General features: G+C 40.4%; 1 protein-coding gene across 1 annotated transcript; it reads right to left on the bottom strand.

Moving 5' to 3' along the window:
• Nucleotides 1–4,890: 4,890 nt before the first annotated feature.
• Nucleotides 4,891–22,870, bottom strand: usp31 (ubiquitin specific peptidase 31). The gene is made up of 16 exons (XM_044050829.1): nt 21,679–22,870; nt 20,893–21,027; nt 20,473–20,567; nt 20,283–20,375; nt 19,276–19,411; nt 18,768–18,915; nt 18,495–18,675; nt 18,073–18,184; nt 17,892–17,986; nt 16,438–16,515; nt 15,293–15,422; nt 14,729–14,848; nt 14,405–14,630; nt 14,159–14,317; nt 13,581–13,733; nt 4,891–12,704 (listed from the first exon to the last, which is right to left on the bottom strand). The coding sequence occupies exons 1-16, from the start codon at nt 22,201–22,203 to the stop codon at nt 11,215–11,217; spliced, it is 3,876 nt and encodes a 1,291-aa protein (XP_043906764.1). The 5' UTR covers nt 22,204–22,870; the 3' UTR covers nt 4,891–11,214.
• Between the last annotated feature and the right edge of the window lie 2,687 nt (nt 22,871–25,557).

Raw genomic sequence — 25,557 nt, 5'->3', positions numbered from 1 at the left:
GTCTGTTGCTGTCTTGTCCTGCTTTGAACGTCACCCAGTGAAAGTTGATTGAGTGGTCTCAAGGAGAGAGAGAGAGTGAGCGACTCTCAATCTTCAGTAATTACTGACACTTCTACCTTTTTTTTTTTTTAAAGGCTTTATAATTAGGTTATTGTTTGTATTAGTATTACCATGTATAAACTATAAGATGTTAACACACATTCGATCGGAGGTGTCAAACTGGGCCTCCAAACGATTACATGTGGCTCACCACTTAATGTCATGCTATCATAATCACGTCATCCTTTTAAACACAGCTTTTTTTTGGTGTTTTTTTAATATCATTTGTCCACATTATTTACTTCATTTTAGATATAGTTTCTGATATTAATAGATTCATTTAAATATAATATTGTGACGTATACGTCGTTCCATATTAAATTCAGCACTTTTATTTTGAAATTCTGTGAAATACAATATGAAAATCTTGACAGCAATATCATTTTCCCTCTAGAATGGCCCCCCCCTTGGCCAGACTAGATGCTCACTGGCCCCCAGGTCATTTGAGTTTGACACCCCTGCCTTAGATCAAAAGGGTAACAGCGATTTGTCACTTGCCAAATAATGAGCCCACATGTATCTGCACTGTGAAGCCTCAGATCTCATGACAGACTTTGCCTTTTCCATCAGCCACGATTTAGTCCAAATACACCACATAGGTGAAAGGTATAACGGGATAAATTACTGACTCTCAAAGCTGTTCTAGGAACATATCATCACTTCATATTGCTGTCGTGACAGACTCTCTCCCACACCAAAGTCCGTAAAGAAAATCTACTTTTTTACCAAATGGGGCTTCAGAATATGCAGCCTCTTTGTTTGAATGGAAATCTATTGGAAAATAAGCCAACAAGACTCCATTTTGCTATTTGTTAGTATTAGTATCTCATTCTTAAGATAGGGGAAACATCTTGCCAAATAGTGAGACCTGCATTGCAATGGTATAATCAGTAATAAAGTATTAATAATCAAATTAAAAACCTAATAAGTCATTTACAGGGCAGTGCTATAGTGAAGTGGTCGCAGTTATTTAAAAACGATCTCCACTGCACTGCCTGCACCTGCACACAACTTCCAACTTCCTTTTATGGATTGAAATTATTTACAGTTAAGAGGCGGCGTCACTTTTTACTCTCCTGTTTTATATGTGAGACCTCGGTTTAAGTGCGAGGCCTGGACACTATAATCTGTTGTTACAGACAGGTTCATGTTGGTGACCTTTAGCTGTGGCATCACATGCATATTATGCTTAGGGTCTCGCACCTCCCCGCGAGTGCCTCTCTGTCTCTGTCTTCCCTCTGGTCCTTCCCTTGAATTCCAACCTCCTCCTGCTCCCTCCTAAAATCGATGATTATTGATTTTCGTCCGCGCTCTCCGGGGTGGAGTCCAAAAAGTGGGACAAAGGAGATAAAACCACAGGCGAATTGCTGAAGTAACTCCACTGATATTCCGGTGAGAGAAGGGCGGCGAGGTGCTGTTTGGATTATGTTTATTAACAAAATAAAAGTTTCATAGGACGAAAGCGACAGGCGGCTGCCAATCAAACAGAGAGGAGATGAAGTACTTCACACACACTATAGATTAACCACTGCTGTGTGTGTGTGTGTGTGAAGTTGCTTTTTATCGCAGGAGTACTTAAAGCTGGGGTAGGCAACATGTGGTCGGTGTTACTGATCAATAATAAGCTTTTGTTGTGATGTGAATCAAGTGATTTTAGAGAGTGAACTCGACTTCTGTGCCTCCTCTGGACTCATGACTGAAGACCTGGACCAATCACAGGGCAGCTCAGGGAGAGGGAGAGTGCGCCACCTACTGACTGATCTACCAAACAACTGCATGTAGTCAGTCATCATCTAACCGCTTTTATCCTCCACCAGAGGGTCGCGGGGGGTGCTGTGCCAATCTCAGCTACATCGGGCGATAGGCGGGGTACACCCTGGACAGTTCGCCAGTCCATCGCAGGGCCACACACAACTAGACTTCACTCTCACACTCACTCCTACGGTCAATTTAGAGTGTCCAATTCACCTATTCCCCACATTGCATGTTTTTGGACTGTGGGAGGAAGCCGGAGAACCCGGAGAGAACCCACGCACACACGGGGAGAACATGCAAACTCCATGCAGAAAGGCCCTTGTTCCAACCGGGGCTCGAACCCGGGTCTTCTCGCTGCAAGGCGAGAGTGCTAACCACTAAACCACCGTGTGGCCCAACTGCATGTAGATGGAGGTTAATTAATAAAATGTTGTGTTTCAAATATACTGAGTTAGTGTGGACAGCAGAGCTCACCTGTCTCACGCAGGTTCTCAGCAGCAGGGGGCGCTCACCGTGCAGTCAACACTGTATTACTTGTGCTCCATGATGAAGGAGCTGAATGAACGTAGGAGATAGGAGTTAATTAACACTGACATTTTCATAGAATTCTTAGATGGAAATATAAACAATGTGAAGTAAATCTGTAAAGAATGTCACTATTTATATATAAATAGTGACATTGTAAATTCAAAGTGCATGTTAGTGCTGACCTGTGTAGTTTAAATGTACACATTTTCCAGTCTAATAAAATATGCAAAAAGACAATGTTCAAAAAGGTGTAGGGTGACTAAGAAAACCGGCCAGTCCTACGCCCGTTCTTTTCTGTCCTCCTTTTTCAGAGAAACAAAACAAGAGGCCTCAGTGACCTTTGCCTTGTAGCCACCTAAGTCTGAAGTGGGTTGTTTGTGCCAAGTGATAAGAAATTCCCTCAAGAGACTGTGTTCAAAAGATCAATCCTGTTTTATAATGCGCAGTCACCCTGCCCCGTGACCTTTGACTCCCCCAAATTTTAAACAATTCCTCTTTTTTTGAGGGCAGCAAAGTTGTAGAAAGTATTCTGGAGTATGAGAGAGACAAATGGACAACCTGATCAAGTGTTGATGGATCAATAGTGGCTCATCGGATCAGATGCTGCTCTGCTGTAGTCACACTTTTCAGTAAAATTATGTGGAACCACTGTACAATACTATCTCTTTTACGCCTTATAAATAGTTTCTAATTAGGTTGTTACCCTTTTATAAACATTAGATGTCATGACACAAGGAAACACAAGTTTGCCACTTGCCAAATAATGAGCCCACATGTATCGGCATCGTGAAGCCTAAGATTTCATGGCAGACTTTTATTATACACAGACACCGTGACCCCCATGACCTTGGACTCCCACATTTTAAACAATTCATCTTTGAGTTTGAGGGTAACGTCGTAGAAACCATTCTGGAGGTACCAAGTATGAGAGACACACATGGACAACCTGATCAGTCATTGATGGATCAATAGTGGCTCATCGGATCAGAAAATTAAAATGTTAAATAACTAATCTGAGTATAAAAGTCCATGGGAACATGAAAGGTAATTCTTACTGCTCATTAAATTATTTACATAAGATTTAGTACTGTGAAAAACAACAATATCAAGCAGCGTTGGAGCCGCTCTGCTGTTTCTGTGTCACAGTTTTCAGTAAAGTTATTAGGAACCACTTTACAATACTACCTTTTAAGGCCTTGTAAATGGTTTATAATTAGGTTTTAACCCATTTATGAACACAACATGTCATGACACGTTAGAAAAAAATGGGGAACAGTAGTTTTTCCACTTGCCAAATAATGAGCCCACATGTATCGGCATCATGAAGCCTCAGAATTGTTGGCATATAAATGCTCAGTCACAAATGGACAACCTGATCAAGTGTTGATCTATTTCCTAGTTGCCCTCATGTCCATCTAATCTGAGTATTTAAATCCACAGGAACATGGAAGGTCGTTCTTACTGCTCATTAAAACAAAAATAATCCGACTTTTCACCCTTTCTCTCGACCACTTTGCACCTTTAACGGCAAATTTCCCACCACGTCTGGAGATTTTAAAGGTGTTTGAGTAAAACAAGTGGACACTAAACTGAGCTCAGAAACACCTGCATCTACATTCTGCACCGAGCTTGAAGATCTTGAAATAATAATCCCGCAGAGCAATTTAGAGCCACTCCCGCTTCACACAGCCTTGAGGTCTCAGGTAATATAATAGCAGCGAGACAATAAGCAGTAGATTTTCCAGGATGAAGGAGGATGAAAATCGTTGTCTTTGAACAGTTAAAAGAAAAAAATGCCTTCTACAGTCGCTGCTAAAGTACAACTTGTAACCATCAGTGAGGAGATAAACTCCTTTATGGAGGCAAACTGTGGACAGATGGAAGAAGGATCAACAGGCTTCTGTGACAAATGTGGAGTCGTGAAGCAAAAAGACACACAAACCTCTGCAGCTTCACTGCTCCATTAACAGATTATTGTTTCATTGCCACATCAGTGAGTCTCTATAAACCACTGAAATCAAAGAGCACTGTGTTTGTGTGTGTGTAGTCCTGCTGTGGGCCAGCTCCCTCTAGTGGAGAAACCCAGCATTGAAAACAGAGACGGGAAACTTTTTTTTTTAATCAGATTTTTCATTTTGTACTTGCATGAGTAAACCAACAAAGTATGTACACATTTGGGTAATTTTAAAACATTTAAAAAGTGCATATATATATTTATATATATATGAGAACAAAACGGAAATAAATTAACACAGAAGACCAACTTAAAAACAGTTCAAAATGTACAAAGTTAAAAAAAATATTGGAACTGATGCCGTAAAGATAAAAAATAAAAATATTAATATTTCATAATACAGAAAATTCATGGTACAGGAAAGACAGTATAATGGCCTTAATAATTAAGTAAACAATGTACACAAATGCAACATACTGTATTTTACAAAATGCTTTGTGAATGATTGAGGGAAACATACAAGCGTGCTATGGATTTCAGCACTTATAGTGTTCATTGAGTTCAAACCTGTGACATTCATTCATTCACTCATTCATTCCACAGCTCTTTAGTTTGTGTATCACCCAGATACAAGGTAGCCATTACCATTTATTTTGCTTAAGGCTTCTGAAAAGTCTCTGATGTTTGAAGAAGAAAAGGCATAATTGAAGTGTTTCTTTTAGCGCTAGTGCGTCGCTGTCGTACCACAAAGTGTGTGAGGAATTGGAAGTTTCACTTGCGGTTGATGTCGTTGGAAATTTGATTCAGTGGCAAAATACTTGTTGTATTACACTTTCGCCTTGAAAAGGTGGGGGACTGTGACAACAGCTCAGCGAGGGATTCTCTAAATCCAAAGTGATTCAGGCGGAAAAGCATTTTTTTTTTAACAACTCGAGTTGTTTTATTTCCCATTTAGCCTCAGTGTTGCTGCTTTTAAGTCACTGTTTGTTTGATAAACGTCCGTTCAAAAGTGATACAAATCACATTACGGTGAGAGTGTAGTATAACGTGACATAAAAACTTTGCTGTCTTTTATTGCATTGAGCTACAGATTTGTTTGAGTTGCCTTTTTTTCTTATATTTAATGCAACCGAGAACATTTTGAATGGCTTCACAATACATACATCAAGCTATAACCACACAGATCATCTCATCCATAGTATTGTTTCTGCTGGTGTACAACAGTAAATATTAAACATCTTTTTGTTGGAAAAATAAAGAGAGAAATAACCCACCGAGTTTGGTAGGAGCACCCAGAGCAGCAGAAATGAAATGTGTATATATATTATATAACGAAGGAAAAAAAAAAATACTAAAAGCGCAATTATGACATTACATATGTTATTACAGGTGAGATTTTAAGGTTTAATCCCTTTACCCGACAAACGTGAAATACTCTGTAATTTACAAATCCCTAAATATTGGAATGGTGTGCAAATGAAGCGATGGATTATACCAGCCATGCGCTGCCCCCTGCAGGAAACTGTACACAGCTGCAGACTCTTGCATAGTTGATGGAAAAAAATACATGCATTAGCGTTTTCATGCAATACTGCATTCCTTTTATAGCCATTCGTCATCGACTTTGTACATTTATGACGTAAAAGGAAGCGAGAAACCAGAGACATTTTTTTTGTTTTTTTCCCCCGTGTGTTTTCACTCATTTGTGTCTGGAATATTCAGACAGAAATGAAAAGCAACACATCAATGGACTTTTGAGAGATGTTTTTAACCCTTTTTAAACTTTCCTTCATCAAACAATCAGATATGATTCTTGGATTATTGCTTCACCACCAGAACACTGGTAGACGCAGAAAAACAAAGTCTTCACGTAGGTTTTCGTTAAGATTAGACGACACTGATCGTGAAGAAAATTCCCGTTTTGCCGCGAAATAACTGCAGGTCGCTGTAATAGGGCTGGACGATTGTTTTCCCGTTCTTTTATTGCCTTTTCTTGGTCATCAACTGCTTTGTTGTTTCTGCCATTTTTGGAAAAACGGAAAAGAAAATGGCAGGAAAAAAATTAAAGTTTCCACCTAAATCCTATCACACACACACGATGCCTTGCGTGAATTATGGAGAGTGACTGTGACATTTAACGTGTGAGAACGCCACGCGTTACGCCTCAAAAGGGTCGATGTGACAGTCAGATGTTAGTGTTACTTTAACGCGGTTTTAATGTGTATAAATATCACATTAGAACAATGAAACCAATGGGTTGGTGAGGTTGCTCGAAAGCCACATGGGATTAAAAAAAAATTGCTGCTACTTTTACCGTCTAATAGCACTTCTGTCGCACACAAAGGGCTCTTTCATTTTTAACCTCACGCTCTCTCGTGTGTGCAGAACACCGCGTAGATCAGGGGCCTCAAACTCAAACGACCCAGTGGGCCACTGAGCGTCTAGTGGGCGGGTGATAAGAGCTTAAAATGATTCCATCGTGATAGCGCAGTAGCGCTATTTGTGATGACGTATAGTCCGCAATAGAGTATTTATAAAAAAAAAACATACATAAATGACTCGGATATTAGGTGGCGGGCCGCAAGTGGCCCCAAGTTTGAGACTCGTTATGGACTGGGATGACTGGAACGTGGTGAACTCTGTGAGTGATGCCACACCCAGTTCCGACAAAGTACTTTATGCCAATTATGAAGTGTAAAACTACATTCACTGTTCATTATGACACATTCGCAATATTTATCAACGGTCTCATGTTAAAGTTCTCATCGTGATAATCTGGATTATATTGTCCAGCCCTACGCCACAACACAGCGACGACGACGTTTACATGACGCACTGGCTTTCGATGGCGGCTCCACGCTTTCCTAAACCAGCATGTCTGATTTTAAAATGTTAGAATAAAAACTGTTAGAACCAAAACAATAATGTAGTCGATGTCATGGCGGTGATGAGAGTTATTCTGGAAAATGATTGAGGAAAACAAGGCAACAGGCTGCAGCTTTGAGGAAAAGAAAAACCATCAAGGTTTGGCTGGCTACAATCTCATTTCAAAAGAAGGAAAATAAAAACAGCTCAATTGAAAGGATATTGCATCCTAATGTGCTGGGCTGTGGCTACATGAATGGATTAATAATCCAATAAATGGCGTGTCAGGATAATCCTGCTACGACTACTACAGCACAATTATAGAGTGAAAGTCAAAGTGGTCCTGCTTCGATCCAAAGTGCCACGCACAGGTTCCTGATAGATAACGTAGAAAAAGAGCAGCTAACAGGAAAAAGCCACCACAATTTAACAATAAGGATGTTATTTCTATTCAACATTCTATTTATTTATTTTTTTTTTTCTTATCGGGGTCGCACAAAGTTTTTTGGGGGGAAAACTGTGGTGTAGAGCAGATAGCTTCTTGCATTATTATCACCCCGAGGACAGCACACGGTGTCGAGTCAGAGAGGAACGCGGCGATAAAAATGTCCCGAGGATACGCAGAGGGTTCTGGCGTCAATCTTGTTCAGCGCTCAACGAGCAAACGGACTGAGACAATCTTCAATTTCTTATTCTTTTTCTTTTTTTCTTACCACACACTAAATGTCAGGTTTGTGGCTCTGGTTTTACAGATATATTTTACAAGTTTCCAACAAAAATAAGTCAGAGTGAAGGAATGCAGAATCAGTGTTCTTTTACAGATGGCTGCAAAAAATTCAGTAAGAAGCTACTGAGTTAGACTCGGAGTTAGTCCACGTGAACTAAAGTGACTTTAGGGAAATTGTCATTGCAAAGAAGAGATTTTGATTCATTATGCGATTCAATAATATCTAATGTTATGCAACTTAATCCAGGTCTACTGATATGGGTTTTTCTAAGACTGAAGCCAATCAGGGCAGCTGATCTGCACGTCTACGTATATACAGGACTATTAACTCAAATGTTTTCTAAGAATAAAAATGTGTAATTAAGGGCAAATATAGGCCTGATTAATTGCTCTACCTCTACACACTATGTACATTTCTTCTGAAGATGCTGATTGTCTCTGCGTACCATGTCATATGAAAAAAATGACATTTAAGGACAAACTAGAGCTCGAATGTGGTAAGAGAAAAGTCTTGTTTTGAATGAATGTGTTTTCAACATGCTCTCCATCTATTGCTGACGTATTATTACGTTCATACATGACGCTAGTATCCGCTCATGCCATAAAAATAACAAACTTAAAGCTTTAAACTGAGTGGCATTTCCTCTGAGGACTAATGTAAACCTGCAATACGCTACAGAGAAACAGAAAGACTCCCGATATGTAATTCAATTTAAGAATAGGATCAATTCTTAAATTGAAAACCCGCTTACTAATGAGCTCACCGACAACATACGCGATGCTGGTATCTAACGTGAGAATATTGCAATTAATTCTACAACGGTTGAGCTGTTCAAACGGAGGCTGACATCGCGGCAGCTGAGATGACATGAAACTCTGATACTGCATAAAGGAATAGAGCCCGTGTCTTTACAGCGCCGCCTAGTGGGCCAGCATTTCAAACGGCTCATTGATCATAATATAACAAATGAAAATGGCTCATTATCAACATTCAGTTTCAGCCTGATGAAGAAACGATAACTGCAAAAACGCGTTGTCCTCTCCGATGAGGTACCACAGGTTATTGTGTGAAACGCTTGGTTGGTTTCGTAGGTTCACTGAAGTCTATGTGGTCACAGTTCTGAACATTTTTTTTTTTAGAAAACATGGTAAGAAACGTCAGTGCCGGAGGAGCAGTGGTCTGTTACAGCACCAGGAAGAATGAAGAGGTGATTATTATTTTTCCACCCCCCCTTTTTTAAAAAAAGTCTCCTGAAACATTGAAATGAATGTTACCTCTCACCATTCCATGCCTAAGGCCTGCTGACTCTACCTTTTAAGATATGTTTTGAAAACATGGACCATTTATTTAACACAAAAGTGATCGTCGTGTTCTGGTTGAAGCCTTTCGATTTTGCAAATTGGACCGGCACGAGCCGTCAATCACACCGGTGTCCACTCGTTACGCGTTTCCTCTAAATGGGGGAAGAAAATATTTACAAGATGACGTCATGTGCTGGGGATGATTAAGCGCTAACACTTGTAATTAGGACAATGACCTTGTCAGGAGAGGGTCTGAACTAAATGAAGTGAGGAAACAGTCTCGTCTTCTCAGACTTCCAAACGGAGCGGTATCGCCCCCTGGGGGCTATTCAATAGATTGTTCATTCACAACCAGAAAACTACGTCCACTTTTTTTGTACACGGTCTGTTTAAAAATGGGATACTTACATTAAGATAGTGTGTGTGTGTGCGTGTGTGTAATATATATATATAATTGTTGAGGGTAAGAGAAAACTACTTTATCTATACAAAGTGCAAACAACACAACATTCCTACTCAGTGATGCATACAGTAGTAGACTACTATGTTGCCAAAGGCAATTATTTGTTTCCATGTACAGTATTTGAAAGGCGCTTAAGATCATTTTCATGTTGCTCGTGGGAAGAAAAAAGAAAATAAATGGGCTATAATCTTCTCCATGTACATATCTGTACCGATGCATCTATACTCTATATGTGGATGCATTTTTGCTTAACTTAAAGGGTTTCATTCCAAAAAAACTTAATCTCTTTTGAGGGGAAATTAGGAAAGTTCTGTAAGAAATTAATAAAAAATACATTTCTGTTGAAAAGGTACTAGTATTAAACAAAGATAAAAATCTGTCGCAATTTATGTACCGATCATTGTGATTGACTTTTTTTTTTTACCCCTTTTTGCGGTTCCCAGGACCTTCTATATTACATCGTAACTATTCATTTAATGGTTATAATAATAATAATAATAATAATCATCCATATCCTGATCCTCGATACTTTTCCAGACACAGACATGAATGTACTCGAGTACAAACAACAATCGTACTAACGTCACAAGGTGTGAGGAGAAAGAAACTTTGATCAGCTGAAAACAATCAATGAAAAGTACATAATCATTTAGCCACAACTATTTCGGAATGAAACTCTTTTTTTTGTATGTGTGTGTGTGTCTACGTGTGTGTGAGAGAGAAGAGAGGGAGAGCATATATCGACTCTGCTGCAGTATTTGTCAAGAGACCATCATCAATGTTGTGTTTCTGTTAAGGCTGCAACAAATAATCGATGACTGATCCACGACTAAATGAATCACTTCATTTTAAAAGGTTCCATGACTTCAACCTCCTTAAATGTGAGTATTTTCCTGGTTTCTTTGACCAACTGACGACAGAAACGAGGTTTAAGCATCAACATCTATGTTGGGGGGGAAAAGGTCTATAAAATCTATAAAACATATACAAAGTACCTCAAGACTAATAATGCAGTGTTGATGCGAAGAAGGTTAACATGTCTCTCATTCCCACTACTTTTGATCAATAGGATGCTGCATTTTAAATCAGCCTTCTCCGGCTGAATATTTTTTTAAACATGTAAACAAGCCTCTAGTCTGAAGGAAATGTAATTGGATTGCAAGATTACAACGGGGGGGGAGTTCTGTCAGCTGTCATACAGGCCGCGTATAAATACCATCAAACTGGTTGTGCTGAGCTGCTGAATGCATATCATGCCATGCTGATGTACTCGCCATAGCAGAAATCGCCAAGAATAACTCATTCACATTCTGATAAAACCCAATAGTTTAAAAAAATATATCTTAACCCTCCTACACATCTAGTGTTAGATCCATCGTACAGAACCATAACATCGCATGTGTCTCAGAACAAATACGTCGAATGCTCTCTGAAATGTAGGCACGAAGAAAATAGCTGCAAAATGTATGTTCAGTATTCCTACAATGGATTTGTATGTGTGTGTGTGTATATATATATGTATCATTGAGGCCTCTGTGTTGTACGTGCAGGAGATTGCATGCTTGACAGCTTCCGGGAAGACGCCTTCTTTTCTAGGGGCTTCTTCCCGTTAGTGGGAGACTTGAGACTTAGGTCAGAAGTGGAAGACTTGGACTTGCCTACATTTAACAGAGTGCGACTGAGAGAGCTGGGGGGTTTGGAAGACTCTTTCGTCTCTGACTTTGTCTCACCTCCGCGGGTATCTGTAGACGCCTGTGGAGACACAGCGTCTCCCGTCTTTGCGTTATCGGTACCGTTGTCCTTGGCTTGTCCGTTCTGCTTGCACGTCCTCTCTGAGGCCTTTTTAGCGAGCAGGGTGCTCTTTCCCAAGTCAGCCGACCGGCGGCTTTCCCTTTGTCGAAGGGCGCTCTTGAAGAAAGACAGCCCTTTTTCCTCGGACTTGCTGCCGCGCTGCAGGTCTCTGTTGGACACGCTCGGCGAGCGCAGGCTTGTGACAGAGGAGCTGCTGCTTGAACTCCTTATAAATCTCCTTTCAAGACGGTTGCCTTCACCGCTTTTGGAGAGTGCAGGACGAGCTACTGAGCTGCCTCGGAGATTGTTGGCCATAGGACTGGTGTGCATAGAATCTTTGCTGAAGCTCCTTTCCACCAGTCGTTTACGACTACTCGTAGTGCTTTTATCTGCAACGCTGGAATTCTTCTTTGCAGTAGGTGAGGGTGACGCAGACGATTGAGGTGTGGAACGGACACATGGCTTGTGCTGCGGTGTTGATTCTTGAAGCTTAGTTGCTTCCCTTGTTTTGGAGGGAGTCCCGCTGGGTGTTGAGGTGCTTTTCTTTACATTTGCACCATTCTCTTTAGTCGTGGTTAACTTCTTGCCTTTCACAGGTGTACTGGAAGACGTCTCAGAGGCGGCGGGCTTATGGGCGGAGCACAAACGTTTTTTGGATGTTTTTTCTTGCTCCACTTTGCTGGAGCTCTTCGCAGAACCTGTGCTTTCTGCCTTTGAGGCAAATCCTCCAATACTGCTCTTGCGTTTCTGTTCTTTGGAGGAAGTTGCTTGGGCGGGTAGTACGTTTTGGTCTATAGCTGTGATCTGGTTGTTGTTTTCACTTGGCTCATTTTTGCTGCTCTTCTTTTCCACTGGAGTGGGAGCCCTGCAGTAAATCATGTCTAGGAACCTTTTATTATTGTCCTGGTCACTGACGTTGCTCTCCATCATAGACAATGGAGTCCTGCTGCCAAAGTAGCGCTCGTGTCTGCTGTAGCTGCCGAAACAGGATGTGGAAACCTTGTCATCGCAGGCCTCTCCTATCCTCTCCAGTGGAGGTGAACATCGAGAGTCCAGGGAGAACCGTGAGGGGGAGTTTGACCTCATTTGCAGCTTCGCAGAGAGAGACCAAGAAGGCTTTATCCCACTGTCGCTGAGGGCTAAGGGACTCGCGATGGATGAGCGGGAGGACAAGCTCTGACGCTGAATGCTCCTCACAAAAGGACGAACAGAGAATCCTCCTGAAAACAGAAACATTTTTAGTTAGGTCCTTTACAGGCATGCACATGCAGCCCTCCTAGCAACCTGAATCATAGCTTAATTGGCCTAAAGAGCTTCTGGAAATCCCAAACGTATGCAAATTACAAAAGTTTTAGAAAAGCTACAATTTCAGTGCTACTAAAATAAATCCTTGTAATGTGGCCCAAGAAAATCCAGAGAAATATTTAATGCTTGTGCCAAAAGTTGATTGTGTAATAACACATAAAAATACGGTTTATACAGCTAAATGCATTACATAATTTGAATGCTGGGATCTGTGAAAGGCTCCGTTAAACACAGGTTTGCCTGGCCAACATTTTGGGACGATGCTTACCCTGTGTTCTCAGGGATTACATAAAGCCTGCATTTATATTAACCACAAGACATAAGTTCCAGCCAGCATCTGTTTCAAAAAAAGGATTCTATTGGAATGCAAGGTTTCCCATTCTGCTGCGCACGTCGTCTTGTTTGTCTCAGTAAAAGATGAAAAATGAAACTTTGGTTTCAGCCTCAAAGTTTCTACTTTGATCCCTTTGAATTTTTCCTTCCGACTTAAACACAAAAAGCTCTGAGAAACCTTCAAGGCATCTTTCAAATCCAAAAGAAATATTGTTTGTGTTGCTGTGGAAAACACTGCAATAACCCAAGCAAACATGCGTCTATGAAGATTTTCTCTTTTCTCATCAAGGGATGGTTTTCCATGCGTATGGACTTTTTGTACCGAGTTTGGTCTCTGGATTGATATAAAAATTCTTAAAACATGGTGTTGCTTCTGTACGGTATAATGACAACACACACAAAGCAGAGACATCAATACTCACAGCAAAAGAAAAACACATTTCAGCATCTGTACTCACCATCATCCTCATTGCGTTCACCGGGAAACTCTACGGACTCAGCCAGCGAAGCCAGAGAGGTGCGTCTGGACGAGGCTCCAGAGGCCAAACTAGCAGGTCTGCTGCCAGGCAACCTGTTGACCCAGTGATCGCACAGGGAGGAACTGGTGGAACCTGAGGAAAAAAGATAAAAAGTGTGTTCAAAAAATCCCCAACGTTGGTTGATGAATATCTGAGTTACTCCATCGTACAGCACATGACAGTGTTGGTGTCTGTCTACTATTCAGTTTGACGCCATAACATTTGGAATAACCCATGACGCTGCCTCTAGTTTCAGAAACTGAAGCAAATGCAGAAGTGTCTGAAATGTGCATTCTTTTGTATGGCCATTAGAGGGCGACGTTCGTATGTACAGTCCCGATGAGTTCAAGGTCTCCAACACTAGCTCAGGTATTTTTTTGTAAATTAGGTTCCAAATTAGCGTGAATTGGACATTAAAGAAGGTTATATATAGAGGCGTGGATACTTTGTGATTGACAGCTAGCACCAGCTATGTGCATGGTTGACTAAAATACTGCAAATATTAAAAAGGCACTGACCAGCAACAGAGCTGTTGGCTGACCAGGAGGGAATAGCGGTCCTCCGCTGGTAGAAGAGTATATAGGCCGTCTGCTGACACACATCATCATCAGCTACTGGTGAAACTTCACTGTCATCAAAGCAGTACCACTGGCCATCAATGGAGTTCTTACAATAAGCTGCAGACAAACGACAACAACAAAACAATGGGTTACATAGATGCATGGTAAGAAAAATTATATTTATTTTATTTTTAACTTTATTACCGGTGTAATGGCCTCCATGCATGTTGCCATGGTGGTTGCACACAGCGTACAGGTCATATAGATAGTCGTCGGGGTTTCTTCCCAGTCCGTATGGTCTTCTCCATGGCGACCAATGGGAAGGCAAACTCCAGCTGCTCTGACTCCTCTTTACCACATGAGGCGCCATGTCCATGCCCATCAATGGGAACCGCACCATGTTCTGCATCTTCACCCTCCGGTCGCCCTCCTGAGAAAGAAGAGCGCATGATACAGAAGCGGATTAGCATTTGAATCAACTCTCATGTCAAGCAGCACTTCGGCTTTTTTAGCAAAATGCTGAAATACCTGTCTGAACCGCTTGAGATGCAGTATGAGTACATCCGGCAGCGTCCACAGGCTGAGCTTAATGCGGCCCTGCTGCAGCTGCTTGCAGTGGGGACAGCGCCAGGCGTCGTCTGGGGCCAGCTGAAACACACACACACACACACACACAGCCCAAGCAGCAGCCATCAAGGACAAGCTCTAACCACACTGCTTATAAAATAGGCCTCACACAGGATGAGGCCCAGAGTTTTCCTCTCCATTCTCCTCTAGAAACGTTCACAGGCGAGTCAAACCACCGAGCATATGTACGTCTGCGTTCAGGATTTCGAGTTGAATCCAAACATAGCATTAAAAGTCAAATAAACAGTAAAAATACAGTGAGTGAAAGGCTTTTTGAACTTTAGTGGAAGAATAATAAACCAGTGGGGAGACAAATGTGAGGCCACAAGTCAAATCATACTGGCCACTGACATGTGTGAAGGCAAATTTAAGATTTAAGTTTTCTCATGTCAAACGAATGACTCTGCAGAAATCAACACTGTCTGTATTTGTGGGGCGTGCACCCGCAACATCTCCAAATATTACCTGCTCCTCCTTCGTGTAGAGCTGGAAGCACTGAGCGAGGGTGCAGGCCTGCGGCTGGCGGTGATGTTCTCTGTGCAGATACACACTCTCGGCATCGGGAATGTACTCCTCCTCAGTGTGTCCAAACAGACTGTGAGAGGAAGAACCACAGTCGGTCACTTATTCAACAGCTCCGACATTTTAAGTCGTTTATTACATCTGACTGTGGTATATATTTGATGAAGAAAACTAGACAGTTGTTGGTGACATTGTTAACATATTACTTTAGAGAAAAAGTTAACTCAGTACTTGGTACAGTCCTTAGGTCCCAAGGATCAAAAGGACCCATGAAGAACATTTTAACAAAAATGGACACTCTGTGATATCTCCATTAGCGCATAACAAAAAAGACAAACTCATTAACAAACAGAACTATAGCTATCTGGGGAAAGGTCACAGCATTCACAAAGAAGTCTGCACTCTCTAATGAAGACTTAACTCTAACAAACTCAGTGCTTCAGTCCACAGAATTAGATCAAGTAAAACGGGATTTTCTCGTATATGGATGCCATCACTTTGGTGCATCATTCAATAAAACACAAAACACAGTATCTGATGGTATATCTCATTTATTCAATTTAAGAGTCTAGTCTACTAGAAAATGTAGTGAAATGAGTGGCACAACCTGTTATTTGGCGTAAACATCTCTCTTGAATTAATAAGTTTGCAATGAGCTTTTTTAGAATTTCTTAAATCAATGACTTGCCCAAGGAAATTCATCTGGGAAAGTCGGTTACAACTTAAAACATACTTTTGCTGGATATCATCTCCTGGTTTTATCGGAGCCGTTTGTGTCCTTTTTTCAGTGATTTATTTGTTGGCATGCTTATTTTGAAGCATGTTGTTTGCTGTGTTTGAACAAAGCTACATTAATAAAGTTTTTGATTAGTAATTGATATGATTCATATTAAAGCTGCAAGAGTGGTCGACATCCATCTCCTCATTTTCCACAAACAAAAAAAAGTTGAATGTAATGTAATAGATTTTTTCAGTGTTCCTGAAATTTGGGCATTTAAGCTTGCGATATCGCAAAAAGGCAGAAATAGAAAATAACAATTGGAGGAAAAACAGCATAATGAGTATAATAATAAATCTTTGTCACTCACTAGTCCTTGGTCTCTTTGTCCCACTCAACCACAATCTTCACATGTGGTGGTCCACCTTGTCCACAGGACTTGTACGCTCTGAAATGGAAAAGGATGAAGTCATTAAAGCAGGTGTCATTAATAAAAGGAGTTTCAAATCGCCATTATTTATTCATGTCACTGTAGGCGGTGAAAAACTGTTTGTCTCACAATGGGCGAGCGATTAGTGTGCAGTGTGAGAGGGTGGGTCAGTCAAATGCAATTTGGAAAAACTTACACTTTACAGAGCAGAAATATTTTCTCAATTAATTATTTGATCAGAAAATGTTCCCAAACCTATAAAATTCTATTTTCTAATGTCCCATTATGTCCACTAACTAAAATCTGTCACATTTTTAATGCTTTCTTTGTGATATGTAACAAGGAAGAGATCTTCTGTTAATTTAGTGATCAATTAACGATGGATTAATCAGTTAATCGTTGCAGTGCACAGCACACTATGACATTTCTAGTTGTCCCGAAAGCACCTGTCGATTTGTCAAGGTAATAAACACACCTTAACAAACCAGCAACGTTACAATTGTCTGATTATTAATAACTGGCTGGATGTAGGTTGACAAACCGGGCATGTTAACAGTCAAACGTCCTGTTAGGACATGTCGTCTAATCAGAGAAACAACTTAACAGCGTATGTGTGTGTAAAGAGAAGATCAGCGGATGGATTTGAATTCGAAGTCCCCCGATTACCCAAGATTCCTTCTGCCTTTACCTTTCTGATTATGACAGTATTTGCTTTGATTTCTGTCAACGTCATTCTTCACTAATGAAAATGCCAAGAGAAAACACACATTACTGAAACCCTCCATGCAGAGGCGATTCATCCAAATGAAAATAATCTATATTTGACCTATAATTACTGTACTGCCACACTACAAACTGGTGTTAAGTTTCTTTTGTGCTTTTACTTGGCTGCATTTGTCTGGATGAAATTTCAGACTGGCCCAAACTGTTATTTTGTGAAAAGAATGAACATTAACATGTCTTTTGATTCAATAGCAATTAATTATGTGGCTTCTGTTGAAATATTGTTATTTTCACAAAATATACAGTATATATTTGCCAAACAACAATATTGCAATCATAATTTTTTCACCTTGAATTATTATTTCAACATAAAATAGCCACAGATAAATAAAAATAAAAGCAAATACTCTACTGTTAATACGATACTCCTTTCCTAGATCAGCCTGGCAAGCTTCCTATCCTCATTAAAAAATGAATATTTTACAAGGGTGCTTTTACTGGGTTTCAGTTTTGATTGTTTCTTTTATGGACTTTCTTTTCTTATCTTTTAGTATCTTATTCTGCAAAGCACTGTGTCACCTTGTTTTGTAAGTGCTACTGAGAGAGTTACTGTCTTTCAAAATTAGCTGCAGCACTAAGTTACGGTGATTGTACAAAATGTCAGAACTGACCTTTCCACGGTTGGGTGGCACAGCGGTCGCTCATCTTGGGGGAGGAGGTAGGTTATACCAACAACGCCAACCACCCGGAGACTGAATGGTCCCACCTACACATAGCAACGACACCTCTGTCAATAATTCTGTGAGACCAGTACATCTGGTTTTTTTTTACGAGCAGTGCCCAAACACCTACCTGGATGTAGACGCCAGGCCTCAAAAGATGACGCATTTTCTCCAGGATCTCTTTTTGGAGTCCATCCCATGTCACAGTGCGCTCCATGTACAGTACAAAAGGCAGGCCGAACCTAAAACAACATAATAAACTACTATTAACTGTTCTCATGTTCTCAGTGAGCTTTCAAACTTTGATGATACTCTTTATTAGCCTCTTCCACAATGAGTAACAAAAGATAAAATGAGTGTGACTAATGACTAAAACACCTCCTTGACTTCCTCAATGGCACCCTGACCAACCGCTAATTTGTATATCTTCCTTTCTTTTTTTTTAAATGAAGATTTCTATCTACTTCTGCTGCGACATGAGTATGAAAAATGTGTGTAATTTCACAAGAGACGGAAAAATAAATAAAGATAAAAGTTTTGTGGTTGTGGTACCTCTTTCCTTGGTGGCCGGTACAAGCTCTGTTACACACCAATAGGATAATTTTTTCTGGTCCCAGGTTTTTATTAGGTGATGCAGTTACAGGAGTCGTGGCCCCCTGCATGAAAGAAGGCGTCCTGCTGATTTCAGTCCCATACTTCAAGTTGTTATGATTCAGGTTTGCGAGGAGGCTTCCTGTGAGCGATTCACAAAACAAGCCGATTTAGATTTTGCTCTGATGTATCAGTTTGAAGAAGTTTTTTTGAAAAGGGTAAAGAAAGCGTCACCTCGTTTTGTGCGTATGTTTTCCAGTTTGAAGGTCTCTGGCGTCTCGAAGGCAAAGATGGAATCGCTCTCTTGAATGATATCCAGATCGTCGTCGTCGTCACAAAACGAACGATGGAAGCCATCATAGTACATTTCAGTCAAGACGAACTGAAAAGTAAGAAACAAAAATAAATAAGAAACCATGTAGCCCTCCTAAAAATGTGTATTTATATTGTGATTCCAAAGTAAGCACAGTCTCAGTTTCACTTCACATGCCACTCTGGCTGTCACTGACATTTACTCTCATGGCATTTTCACCCTGTCACTTTCCATCAATGTTTGCACTCCGCTGTTGCAGCCCTCAGGAAAAATGTGTTTATAAACCTGTTACGCTCCAACTGTGCATTGAGCTCACTCTATGAAGAAACCTGACTTTCTTTCTCTCTTTGTGTTGAGCTAACACTGTGTGACTGTAATGATATAGCCTCGCGTGACAGACCCGGAGCTGATAAATGACAGGAATAGCACCTGGTCCAGTGGGATCTTGGTTTCGCGTGACACAGCATCTCGGAGGCGATAGACGGTGCTGTTGAGGGGAACAGCTACTCCAATCCTCATACAGTGAGAGTATTTCCCCTGGTACACCACAGTCACATACAGGGGCCTGGAAAAAAAAACAAGGCATCATAAGTAATCCAAGAAGAAGAACAACAATAACCTATTCATATGTCGATTATTTCCCAAAACCTTGAAATTATGGGGTTTGCAAATGTCCAGATTATTAAATTTTATTCACTATATGGAGCAAAGAATGCAGAAAATATTCATATTCAAAAAGATGAAAAATAAAAGAGCTCATTCTAATTATTTAATAAATGCTAAAAGTGAATAATCGATAATAAAAAATAGTTGACAATATATTTAGTAATTAATAATAATGAATCATTCCAACCCTATTTTCTATGCATCATGGCAAATTTTAATACTTCACAAACATGTGATTTTGTAGTATTTCCTTCTTGGTTCTTTATGTACGTAAAAATGTAAAACAAAAATATGAAAATGTACAATAGTGGTTACAGTTCAGTGTGTAAAATTTAGGTTAAATAATCAAAATAAATGCGCAGATGGGGTAAATACCATTAAAGCACCCCATATGGCACTGTATTTTGAAGCATTTAAAAGGAAAAGAAAATGTGCAGACAAAATATACAAGAAGTGTTTAAGGTGTTTTTTTTTTTTTATTCCCTGCACTGCAGAAATGCAGAAAATAAATGAGCACACTTATTTTGCTTTTTGAAAGTGCAGGTTCCTCCCTGTGCCTTTTGTTTCTCCTCTTACACACTCAACCCCCAAAAAACAGGTTACATTCCCCAGAACCACACATACACATGCACGCACACACACACACACACATACACACTGGTATTTGCTCCAGGTCCTTGTGAACTTGTTAACACAAACTCATGCATACGTGAAGGTGAAAGGTGTCTGTTTTTGTGGAAGGCTGCAGCACAGCTCAGGTGTGCACTCACCGTGTGTGTGGTAGTGGGATGGGTAAAGAGATGCAAAGGAAGGGATCGAATGTATTGCTCTGCTTTTGGCAATGTGGGCAGGTGAGAGAGGATCTGTTTAGAAAAACAAATACATTTCTCATTAAAGCAAATTATATCAATATTGTGGGGGGGGAAAAGACACTGAACCTCTACTGGACATAAAGCCTACCTGTACTGAGCCTGAAACAGTTCCTGTACGAACGACCCAGCAGAGAGAGGAGGAGAAGGCCCCTCTATGCTTTGATCATCTTCTTCAACAGGGGGCTGAACAAACACACAGGTTACATGAGTCCGACTATTGGTGCTAATAAGCTAGCATCAAAGCCAAACAGCCATCACCTACCCTGGTGTTACTCAATTGTCACATAAAATCATAAGAAAACAAGACGAGGCAAGTCTAGCTCAAATGAAAGCAGCTGATAGACCAGAATTACTAGTTAAAATATAGTGCAATGTAATAACACACTTGAACAAAAATGTTCAGCCTTAGACAGTTGACACAGCTCTATGGATGAGCAATGACTGTTAACGATGTTCTTGATTTTGAAAACACAACGACTCAGACACAAACACCAGTCTCGTAATTCACCTTTACAGGAGGCCTGCTGTTAGGGTTCACTGTGTTGAGATCCTCGTGTACTCTGTCCAGCAGCCACAACAGAAACTCCTGAGCATCGTGCTGAGCGTTCCCTTTGAACTGGGTGGCGTTTTTTGACACTGCATTCTGCAACAAACCATGAGACCCAAACGTTACAACCCATGCCATGTTACAATGTCAGCAACTTTGTAACAACACTATGTAACTCCTTTATTTTCCCTGAAAATAACGAGCTAATTAGCTCGTTAAGTTTGACGGGTGATTAGGGACAATAATGTACAAGTTAATAACAGACAATACCTCACAAAGCCAGAATCTGAAGAGTAATGTTAAAGTGGAGTAATTTAAAAATACTTAAAAGGTCAATAAATATCTGCTGTCATTATGGCATGTCTGCTACAGAAAATGTAGTTACAACGTTACAAAGTGTTGCATTAAAGTGTCAGTCATTAGGTTTGACAAGCATTATAATAAACATTGGTATTGCTATAGATAACCATCTACAATAGTATAGATACCAACAATGCCATTGTTTGTTTGTTTTTTAATAGGACAGGAATTGTTTATGACTGAAAATGTTATGTTTCACCTAAAATCGCAGACTGAAGCTGAGAAACCCAGTGTTATAGATGGTATCATGTTTTGTCTTGGGTATCAGTAACAAGCATGGAATTACAGTATTGTGACAAACCTGTTTACAACTGATATTTACGCCTGGGACACAAGTCTTAGTGCAGAAAAACATCCGTGTAACGACACAATGACAGTCACCCTTACCTTGAATTCTCTGCTATGCTGTGGTGTATACTCAAACGTCCATAAAGCCCGGACAAGTCCTGACAGTTGCTCCGTGACCTCTCCTTTGGCCAGAGGACCTTTCCTCTGCAGATGCACACCATTTGTCTTCGGCTTGTCTTCGTCCCCCTCCTCGTCTTTGTAGTGCTCCAGGACCAAGTACTCAGCGAAGAGTTCAGTGTTGCTGAGACACTGCAGGATTGCATTCATGAAGCAGGTATTCCCATGGTTTTTGAGACCTGACACTCCAGGCACTCTGTCCCCACAAAGGAGAGCCCCCAAGTCCCCATCGTCCATGGGCACATCTTTACTCCCAGATTTGAAAGTGGAAAACCCTCCATCATCCTTGTCCTCCTCTGTTGGCACCTCAGATCCAAAGTGTGATAAGGCTGTCAGTGTCCTCAGGAATCTGCTCATAAAACTGCCCACAGATCGCACTGAGCCTCGCCTGAACAGCTTCTTGCTGAAGCTCGACTTCTTGTCCTTGGTTGCGGCTTTGCAAGACATGATTTCTTTATTACAGCTCTCAGACAGACGTGCTGTACAGAGTAATAACCATCTCTGCGACTCCTACATGCTGCTCCATCACTATCACAATACTATATTTACACATCAATAACGCCAGCGTTAGGTGTGCAATCTAATCTGAGCGCGTAGTAACATTGTAATCAGAGGGTTCGTGTAATAAAGCATGCAGCTGAGAGTGTTTACCTTCAAACTTGCGGGGAAAAGCGTTAGCATTCCGTGCACTACAACCATTCCCGTAAAGCTGGCCGAGGCCAGTAACGTAAAAAGCGTAACGTTTACATTTCTCGGCTCTGCTGTTTGTGTGCGGCGCTCGCTCCACAGTCACCTTGTTTGTGTTGTTTTGCGGTTTGACTTCCTGTCCCGCAGCAATGAATCGACAGCGGTTATGACAAGAGCGAGGATGGCTCAGCGGCGACGGCTAGCGTAGCTGACGCTAGCTACAATAACAAGAGCCGCGGAAACCGCGACAGTCCCTTTTTGCCAGGACTTCCATATCCGACAGAGACCGACAGTCCGCCATGGTGTGCAGCCGGATGCACCCAAAGAAAAGTCCGTGTCCGAGTTTTCATAAACCTCAAAGTACTCACATTTTCGGAGGCACATTCGGGCTAAACTGCCAAAATAGCAGAATCTTTTTTTCACTTCATTTTCTTCTTACTGTGTTGTTGGCAGCGGGTCGTAGAGTTGGCAGCTGCACGGGCGCCTCCTACCGGACTGGAGTTAGAACGACAGCCTGCATAAATCCCAGATAGTTAGATGGATATGATTTCGGTGCAAAAATATAATAATTTGTTATTTTAGGCGGCTGGCTTCCAAGGTATTCAATGCCACCTTACAGGCAGAGTTAGAAGAAAAAAATAACATCATTGGAAAAAACAAGTTAATACGAATTCTATCATTATATACAGAGGGATTTGAAACAAGAAAACAAAAAAAGTGAGTGTGCTCGTTTGTGTTTTCAGACAGGATTTGAAATAGAGTCAGAGTTGCAGGAAGTAGTGTCCCTTCCTGCTTAGTGAACAAAGTTCTCTAAGAACATTGAAAATGTGTTTTTGTTTTTTTTCATATTGAAGTCTGTATAATGACCTGCACAGGTCAGCATTTTTTGTTGTATTGTACTTTTGTTTTTCCTACAGCTGAATAAAATACAGTAAAGCATGGAGTTTCTCCAAGTTACTCCACGCTTTTAATGAGAGATCACCAAAAAAAACAAATGTGGGGAAATAATTGAGCAGAATCAAAGTTTTAAAAATGAAATCATCCATTTGTCAAAACAATCCAACTTGGGTTTTTTTTTGAAAAAGAAATAGGAGTAACTGGGTTATAAATGCTGTGTCTTGTTGTCAGTTCACTGTTCTGCCTGAGGGAGGCACACAAGGCATAAGAAACAAATGAGATGAGAAAGAAGAGGTGAAGGATGTGTCCAAGATAAGTATATTTATTTATTTATTTAAGTATATGTCAAACAATAATGTCACAGCGGTCTGTTTGTCTGCATGTGGATTTTGTGTGTTTACACTGAAGTGATGTGTCTTCGCAGTGCAGTGTTTCTTTATGAAGTGTAATTGCTCCACTGAAGCTTTTATGTCCACATCTGATTGTGTGGAATAAAATAGTCAGGATATTATATAAACAGCGGACTCAACATGGAGCAGAGCCTTTTAATCAAGATGAATCATCTGAACGGACAATATAACAAATTTCCTCTTTATCACTTAACAGTGTGGAGAGAAGACATAAATATAGTAGAGAAGAGGGGGGGAACACCCACAGTAATCACAAGAACAGTTGGTTTTAATGATGCCAAATGAAGCTTTAATTATTGAAAAGAAAAGAAAAATCACACTCGTCTTACTCAATCATATTGACCATAAGGACAATCTTCAGTTTTCACTGTTGAAACAAAAAAGCTGGATTCAATTCAAGTATCCCAATCCATAAAAAAAATCTCATGTGCAAAATATTACATTCTTCCCAAGAGACAATAAATGTGGCTTGAAATATTGGTTTTGCCATTTTAAAGGTTTAAAACTTAAAATATGGGAACCCAATAATCCACATACTGTAAATAAAATGGGGAAAAGTACGAGAAATTGTAACATGTAAACATTAAGTTTCCATCACGATGTACGTCAATTACACCACATTATCTCATGTCTCTTGTCCTTTTGTTGTTATTTCTCTCATTCTTTTGTACTGCTTTTTTTCATTTTAGGCCATGTTGAGTCCCTCAGGGCAGGGGTCAACCCAAATGACCTTGGGGTCACTGAGCATTTACTCTGGCCAGTAGTTTTGAAAAAAAGCACTTAGCTGGAGCTTAAAATGATGTCAAGATAACGCTTGATAAAATTCTGTGAAATAGGTTTCAAAGAATTTCAAAATAAAAGGTATACAAACGATTATATATATATATATATATATGTACACTTCACAATAACAACGCATTTATGATGCAAAATGAAACTCTTACTACAAAAAATATATAGAAATAACTTGATATTAAGTGGGTGGGCCACATGAAATAGACTGGAGGGCAACATGTGGCCTGTGGGTCACGTGTACTAAAAGAACTATTACGTTACCTTACAAAGTCCTAGTTTCCAATTAGCGACAACTGACCAGAAGTTAAGGAGGTGTCTCATAGTTTAATTAAGCAGTGAATCTGTTGTCACATGTTTAGTGATTATTTTGTATGATAGCCTGAATATGAAGGGATGAAAAAAAACATCTGAACTCTTCATGAGGTAAAGGTTTGTGTAGTTCGCATGTGAAGTTTCCCACTGCTGTTGGAGCAGCCGAGAATTGCGCAGGTTCTTCCCGACTTCCTAGACATCGTTAATGCTGCATAAAAAGTACAGGTAAAAGTAGAAATGTACACTTCCTATGACAGCTCCCATTCAATCACACGTATACTGGATGGAGACACCACCGCAGCAACGACACTTGGCCGGATTCGTCTATACCTAATCATTTCCCCCTTCTCTATATGAATTTACCAGTCAGTCACTGTGCAGGCATTTGAAATGTCTGATATTAAGTCACGAATCCCACATACATACATATTTAGCTCATCATAAGCAGAACAAAGTGGGTCAAATGTGAGCGGGTGCACTTGTGAACCTGTCGGCACGTCTGCCAAACCAGATGACAACATTAAAACCGACCAAAAACAAGTCGGTTCGTTCCCTCTGTTGCACTTGTTTACAAGTCTTGAGCTGCTGAACAGGATGACGAGCATGGCGTTTCTGAAGGGAACGAAATAACTGAAATATGCAATGAAAACAAAGTCTCTTTTCCGCTGAGATACATGTCATACATATTCATTAGAGAGAT

The sequence above is a fragment of the Solea senegalensis genome, linkage group LG19, assembly GCF_019176455.1.
Source record: "Solea senegalensis isolate Sse05_10M linkage group LG19, IFAPA_SoseM_1, whole genome shotgun sequence".
NCBI lineage: Eukaryota > Metazoa > Chordata > Actinopteri > Pleuronectiformes > Soleidae > Solea > Solea senegalensis.
Note: the sequence above shows the minus strand (reverse complement) of the source record. Positions and strands in the feature narration are given on the sequence as shown.

Bases quoted from the DNA above. Each gene is read 5' to 3' on its own strand.
- usp31 (XM_044050829.1), bottom strand. From the start codon at position 22,203: ATGTCTTGCAAAGCCGCAACCAAGGACAAGAAGTCGAGCTTCAGCAAG. The intron at 18,916-19,275 runs GTGCTATTCCTG...CTTACTTTTCAG, and splicing joins CCAAGATCCCACTGGACCAG to TTCGTCTTGACTGAAATGTA. The intron at 12,705-13,580 runs GTGAGTACAGAT...TTCTGTTTTCAG, and splicing joins TGAACGCAATGAGGATGATG to GAGGATTCTCTGTTCGTCCT.